Raw genomic sequence first — 7,952 nt, forward strand, 5'->3', positions numbered from 1 at the left:
CTAAAGAACAATATAAATGAACAAACAAAATTGAAACAGACTCATAGATACAGAGAATAGATTGATGGTTGTCAGAGGGAAGGGGTGTTGGAGACTGGTTGAAAAAGTTTAAGGGATTAAGAAGTACAATTGATGAGTATCAGAAGGAAGGGGTGGGGGGACAGGAAAAGATTAACCAAAGAACTTATATGCATATATGCATAACCCATGCCTGGTAGGGGATGAAAGTGGGGAGGGGAAGGGGGACATCTGTAATATTTCCATCAATAAAGATAAATTTTTTTAAAAGTACAATTTGGGACCAGCAAGTGTGGCTCAGTGGTTGAGCATGGCCCCCTGACCAATAGACACTGGTTCGATTCCTGATCAGGGCACATGCCCAGGTTGCAGGCTCAATCCCCAATAGGGGGCATGCAAGAAGCAGCTGATGGATGTGGATGATTCTATCTCCCCCTCTCCCTTCCTTTCTCTCTAAAAATCAATTTAAAAAACCATATTTTTTAAAAAAGTTACAATTTGGTAGTTACAAAATAATCAGAGGGATGTAAAGTAGATCATAGAGAATATAGTCAATAATATTGAAATAATATTGAATGTAAATTTTAATTAAAAAATAAAATTTAGAAAAATCTTTTTAAAAAACCCCAATTACTTCATGTTTTCATTCCCTGAGCTTAAACTTGGACCATTATTGTTTCAAGTTGTTTATGTTTATTTTTATTCTAATTAGATTAACATTTCAAAAGTATGAAATATACGAGTCTTTGTACAAGATGTGGATATTCAACATTGTTTAGAAAAAGCTGAAAATAATTTTCTCCACTATTGACCAGTGTCAAACTTGCAGACCAAATATCTTAGGTCTGCCTCTCAGCTCTGCTTCTGAAGCTCCTGTAAGAAAGAAGACACCGAGGTCAAGGAGATAGGCATAATGACAGACACCACCATCCAAAGAGCAGTTGCTTTATTATTCATTGAAGAGATCCAAAAAGGAAAATGTAAGGCCTTAAATAAGGTCTTTGTCTATAGATGAATCAGGAGATGTGCAGTAAGTGGCTAGATGAAGAAAACTTAGTCACAAATAGAAGAAATATGATCTTTGCAAAATCAAATATATGGTTAAAGCTGAGGAAATTCTGCTGAGAAAATGGTCTCTGAAGTTCAAGAAAGTTGTTATTCACTGCCTGTCCCCCCAAATCACATTGCATTCTATAATTACTGAAGAATAAGTGACTTAATATAGCCACATTTACTTGACAGTGTATTTCTCACTCCTCTACCCCACCCAACCCCAAATGTGTTTGTGAATACAGTGAAGTAACTTTTGAGCTGGCTTCAGGAAAAATGAGCCATTTCCCCCATCCTACCCCACCACTTATCCACTCTTCCCATAGATAAATTATTTACCATCCATACCTTACTAAGGTATCACATTTTGAGGACATTTGAAGCATGGAGCAGATTCTGTATTTATATCCCATTATTTTTTTCAGCTCTACCAAAACATCAGAAATTTATCCTTATAAAAGCACTTACCACTTCCTAGGAAAATCTTTCTGCAACAGTCAAAATGTGTAATTCTTAACATAGTGGTTGTTACAGAAGTTACCTGGGCCTTCTGAAAGCACTGGGGATATAGATGGGATGATGAGGGTGTCACTAAAATGCTAAAAATATAACTAAGATGAGAAAAGGGTTAGAGACAATTGTACTGAATTCTAAACTTTTTTTAAAAAGTAGATCTGTTTTGGGAAGAACAGGGGGGGACAGTGGAGGATGGATTTTTTTCCTCTGCCAATGCACAAGAAAAATCAGATGGTTGTAACAACCTTTAAGACTAAAGATAAAACATTTCCTCTGTCACCTCATTTCCTTTTCTACAGATTATATACTCTAGCAAGTACAGGGCTTTAAGTCATTCAAATAAACTTTTTGTCAAAATGTGATACCTTAGTAAGTAATGAGTGGTAAATAATTTATCTATGGGAAGAGTGGATAAGTGGTAGGGTAGGATGGAGGAAATGGCTCATTTTTCCATTGGAAGAAAACATGCACCTCTTCAGGGAGAGAAAAGGAGAGTAGAGCCTCATAGTATTCTTATCCATGGGTATGAGAACACTGACAAAGATACTTATGTATATCAGTTTGCCTAAAAGTGACTAAATATACATTGACTTCTGGAGGCAGAAAAGTTCTATGTAATTACAGAAACCATCTTTATTATTAAAGTGTGTATTATAAATTATAGACATAAATAAATTCCAAGTGCAACATTTTCACAGTGTCTTGGGAGTAAAACCAAAAAGATAAAATAAAAATGAAGTTGCACAAGAGTTCCACTTATGCACCCCTTCAGACCAAGGTAGCTTGATTTGTTGTTCCTATGGCAGATGGCTCTTTTCATTAAATTACAGGTTAATAAAATTAGCTGCTTAACTGAATGAAAATAAAAACATATAAAACATTTGAACAAAATAATGACAATAATGAGAATAATAATAACATGGAAATCCCTCCATATTCAAATTCTGTCCTGTTGGAATAATTATGTATACTTCTTGGTATCAAAACTCAAATAATTTTATATGGAAAGTATGAACTTATTTATCTTGAATTATATATTACTGTAGTTAAGGGTGTTTACTTTTTGCACCCTGATTTTATTGAACCCAGAGAGTGATAAATGAGAGGTTTGAAGAAAAGATTCTTTAAGGAAAGGAGAAGCTCAGAGAGGAAGCTTCCATCTGAATAGCAGCTGCAGCAGTACTTCTCTCCTAGTTTAGAATTTTCCCCCTGAAAATTAGGTCCAGAGTTGGAAGGGGAAAAGTCAAAACAAAAGTAAGCAGATATCAGAGAAACTGATAGCCGATATATGTCTTAGAATGTAGCATCCTCATTGAGGTAAACCAAGTAGGTAATCACTTACTATATATATAATCTGAAAAAACACTGTTGTAAAACCCACTTCTTCATAATACTTTCTTCTCCAGTCTGCTTCAGTGTCTTTAATTTCTTCCATTAAAAATTGGGGATTATAACTTTGAGTTAAGGTTTATTCCAAAAGCCTAAAATTTAGATATTCCTGGGCAAATTAATATTAAGATAACATTAATCATCATCACCTTAGTGTGAATAAATTGATCAGATTATTGATTTGAAGAACAAAGGAATAAGAGAAAAGACAAAACACTGATGGGAAGGAGGAGTAGATAAACAAAATCACAGCACTGCCTGGCCGGAGTGGCTCAGTGGTTGAGCATCGACCTATAATCAAAGAAATCATGGTTTGATTCCCAGTCAGGGCACATGCCTGGGTTGTGGGCTTGATTCCCAGTGGGGGACATGCAGGAGGCAGTCGATTAATGACTCTCTCATCATTGATGTTTCTATCTCTCTATCTCCCTCTCCCTTCCTCTCTCTGAAGTCAATAAAGATATATTTTTAAAAAATTTTTTTTAAATCACAGCAATGAATACAAACATAGATGGACAGTCCTGGGGAGTAAGAGTGTTCCTAGCTAAGCAGCATAAGAATACTAGAATTTGTCTTCTCCTTGAATGATATAAATGATCCGTCAGAGCTTCTGGGCTGCCTAATAAGTGGACTCTAACCTTAACCATTTCTCTAGAAAGTTTAATAATCTCCTGGAAATATTTCCCCTCCCCTTTACAAAAGATATGTTCAAAGTAAGATTAATATGTTAATAAAATTAGAATACTGGTCTCAAAAAATGACAATAAGAAGTATAATTCATGCATATGTAGAAAATAATAAACATATTTAGTATAGAAAACACTCTTCCTTTACAAGTGCCCACAAATTTTTATATGTGATCCCATTGTAACACTAAATTATATACAAGCACAAATCATTTTATGGTATACAAACCAGAAATAGTTACAGTTACCCTTTTTAAAAAGACAATTTAACACTTATTTAACACATCAAAAAATGTACCATACAATTAATAATTAGGAGATAAATAGATACACTATTACTAGCAGCACAAAGTCAGTCTTCTAATTGAGTATTATTTTAATAACAAAGTACAAACAAAATTAACACTTGTCCAGAGAAAACATTAGAAAATTTTCCATTCATCTTAGATATTAGAATTCATTTTTATTCCACCAGTTTCCCTCCAAAACATATTAGTATCATAACTTTGTGCCTAAAACAACTCCTTTCCACATTCCTTCCAGATGAGAAGTAGCATGTATCTTCCTTATGTAGCATACATATTTTGAGTTAAGCATTTTTTTAAGTTAGATCTTTTTACTAGAACATGTTTTAAAGAATTGTAATATTTAGGCCTCAGGTTTAATTGCTATTCATATCCTGGGTCTAATTCCTGAATACTAGTACCAAACAGGTAGCAGGCAAGGCATTGTAAGAGGTGTACAATGGTGTCAAAATTAATCTTAGGCTTTAAAAAAAAAAAAAGGTGAAAGAATTGACTTTTCCAGCTGCAGAGGTTGTACAGATCCCAGAATGGTATGACTGAGGCAAAGCTGGACCAGACAGATTACTGAAGACTAGAGTCCACATGCCTGGCTGCTTCCAAACCCTACTCTGGTTTGTGAATGTGGTTTGACAGTTGTCAATTAACTTAAAGAAATACAAGGTGGTGAAGCTTTAAAAGGTGTATGCAAATCTACTTCATTGTTTTGCTCTGGCTTAAGCTTAGCAATTAGTTAGTGCACTACTTCTTCCACAGGCTCAGAAAATGCAGTAACCTGTCAGAGGGACCTCGACATCACTCGAAGCATGGTGACAACTTCCTTTACTAGGCTGGTTCATTCATCTCCAGAAGTGCTCTTTGGAAATAGTTTAAGAGAACCATTCTGTGATTGCCACCTATCCGTTGTCTCCTGGATTTATAGGGACAATTTGAGTTACACTGTATGAACTTTGACAAGCTATCTTCCTTATGTACATTCAATGTGGCATCTTATATAGTCATAGAAAGTTATTTTATGTGAATCTGTTTCTTGTCCTTACTTTTAGCATACCAAAAGCCCAAGTTCAGATTTTCATTCTATGAACAGGTGTGGCAGATGATGTATCGTATTGACACTGAAATGAAGGAAATAGCTATTTGAGACTTCAAATCCTAGAGTGAAATCACACATGGGAGATAAAAATGATCCCATGTTTATAGCACTTTATTTTCACAGAATAATATATGGTCCATCCTACTTAATATATAACCAAATTATGATATTGGAATATAAACTGTAATTACCAGTATAAATATAGGGTGTCTCAAAAAAATGTATACACACACATTGAACAATTTTAAAGGCAGTGTTTATTAAAATACATTTCATATTAAAAATTTAGTATCAGCTGTTAAAGTATGTGTACATTTTTTGGGGACACCCTGTTGATAACTGCATCATTTCTAAATACTCAGTGTCCATTGTAACAAAACTAGGTGCTTATGATGACACCAAGGTAATTGTCTCTTTGTGTCTGAGGTTCACAGATCAAATGCTGCTGACTCTAGCTGAGAACATACATGTATAGGATGTCTCTGAAATTTTGTAGTTCAAGTCTTAAAGACTTGGTGGCAAATTACTACATGGACATGTCAACATTAGTGATGGTAGAGTATAATGCTCTAAATAGATTCTGTTATAAAGATGTAAATTTCTCATATAGGTAAGACAGAGCATAACTAAAAAGCTATCAGTTCTTCCTGTGATTACTTCCCAGTAGCTTAGAGTATTACAAATGTGTTCTGATATATTTCCATTTCAGGCCACATTCAGTTTTTTATTTGGCATAATTCAGTTGTCAGAGTAGAAGCAGTATGTTTGCTCACGAAAGATTTCACATGGAGTTGGATGCTATCATGCAAATCTTGTCTTGAAAGCCGTCTTCTGAACTCATTAGTGGTGAAGTAATATATGACTGGGTCAAGGCAGGAATTCAGACTAGCAAGACATAGAGCAACAGAATGGAATATCAGAATCACCCTTCTGGCTAGGCAGCTTTTAATTTTGTTGGACTTGACCAGGAAATCTAAAGGAAAACTGAAGTGATAAGGTGCAAAGCAAATTAAGAACACTCCTGCACAGGTTAAAATCATCTTCAAGGCTTTCTTTTTCTCTCCAAGGTCTTGGGCCACAGGATATTTATCTTGCAGTGATAAAACAGCCTTCCAGGTACAATATAGGACAATCAGAAGAGGAGTGACAAACCCAATCAACTCGCCAATGGTCATCATGGCAACAGACTGGGCCAGATTGACATTCCTGGTAGGAAGATCTACAAAGCATTTAGTTCTGTTGCCTGGGGTGTCATCACTGGTTCTCAGGAGAGGAAAGAGCAGACAGGCAAGGCAGATGATCAACCATCCAGCAATGCTGATGTATAGGTCATATTTCTGTTTGCAGTCACGGAAGCGAAAGGGGTACATGAGAAACCAAAATCGTCGCACGCTGATGCAGACCAAAAAATAGATGCTTGCATACATGTTGACATACTTCAGGTAGAAACAGAACATGCAGAGGCCAGGCCCAAATGGCCAGTCATGATTCAAGTAGTAAAAGATCCTCAGTGGTAAGGAGAGAACTTGTAGTAAGTCAGCAATGGCTAAGTTTATCATGAATATCACAGCCCGTTTGGTTTCTTTCATATAGCCATAAAATATCCACAAGGCTAATATGTTCCCTATGAGACCTGGCACAAGAATGACAGTGTATGTCACTGCATAGATAAAGTATCGAAAATCTGTATTGTCTACATCTGGACCAACACATGGGTCATTAACAGGCATTTTTGTTCCTAGAGAAAATGTCTTTGCCAAATGGTAGTTCAAAACCTAAATTCACAATCAACTGCTGCTCTTTTTTAAAGATTGATCATCAATGAGTTAAAGAGACTGACTACAAAATAACTCCCTTCTTACTGTACAGGCCTGAGCCTCCACACATGATTGTCATAGCACTATTTGCATATTTGTTTTGGATTTGCTACAGTAACTACATGGAAGTCTAGTGTGCAAGCACAGATGACAATCTTATAATTTCCCCTTTTGTTTACTCTGTTATAAGGCTTTCTGGAACATCATGACAGTTGATTCTCCCATTTTGATCATGAATATGCCATGTAGCAGTTCTTCAAATTCACATATGATGATATCCGTCACTATACAGGTGTTTTACAGGCTGTTTCTCTTATTATGGCTCACATAGGAGAAAGGCTTGTTTTAGTACTCAGTGGGTCTGCAGCTCTTCAGAGATGATCAATGTGGATAGATCAGCTTTTCTGGGACTTTTCAGTTATGTGTTGAAAGCTAAAAGGAGGGAAACAAAGGCAGAGCTGCAAGTGAAGAAAAAAATATTATTGTCTGGCACTTTTTGCAAAAAAAAAGAGAAAAAAAGCCCATGTGTAGAAAAATCTCTCGGTTTGAATTGGAAGTTCTAATGTGAGTGGGGGTGATATACCACTGTTTCTATAAGGCACTTCAGAATTATAGAAAAGTATAACTAGAAGGATTCTGAGAGATAATATAAGCCCTTGTTATTCAAAACGTGATCCTGAACTAGCATTATTTGAGAGCTTGTTAGAAATACAGAAGAATCTCCTGCCCCACCCGATACCTGCTGAATCACTATCTGCAGTTTAACAATAACTACAGGTTATTCTTTTGTATAATAGCATTTGAGAGATTCTGATTTAGACCATTGCTTCACAAACCTCACCCATCATCAGACTCATCTGGGGACATTGTAAAAAATATACAGCTTTTCATAGTTTTCTTGGTGTCTCCCCCGGAGATTCTGATTCAATATGTATGGCCCAAAATTCATATTTCTAAAAAATCTCCCCCATATTATTCAGATACAGCCAAACCAGCATTTGTTCTTGAGCCATTATTTAGGGACCATTGATTTGGTCCAAATCCTTCCCAGATGTCTGAGATGAAGTGGGCAAGCAGCCTC

General features: G+C 35.9%; 1 protein-coding gene across 1 annotated transcript; it reads right to left on the reverse strand.

Moving 5' to 3' along the window:
* Positions 1-5,770: 5,770 nt before the first annotated feature.
* On the reverse strand, positions 5,771-6,784 carry GPR174 (G protein-coupled receptor 174; the record flags this gene model as incomplete). Its single annotated transcript, XM_081125371.1, has 1 exon — positions 5,771-6,784. One exon carries the CDS (start codon positions 6,782-6,784, stop codon positions 5,771-5,773), a length of 1,014 nt encoding a protein of 337 aa, XP_080981497.1.
* Between the last annotated feature and the right edge of the window lie 1,168 nt (positions 6,785-7,952).

This window comes from Miniopterus schreibersii (assembly GCF_964146895.1).
Source record: "Miniopterus schreibersii genome assembly, chromosome: X".
NCBI lineage: Eukaryota > Metazoa > Chordata > Mammalia > Chiroptera > Miniopteridae > Miniopterus > Miniopterus schreibersii.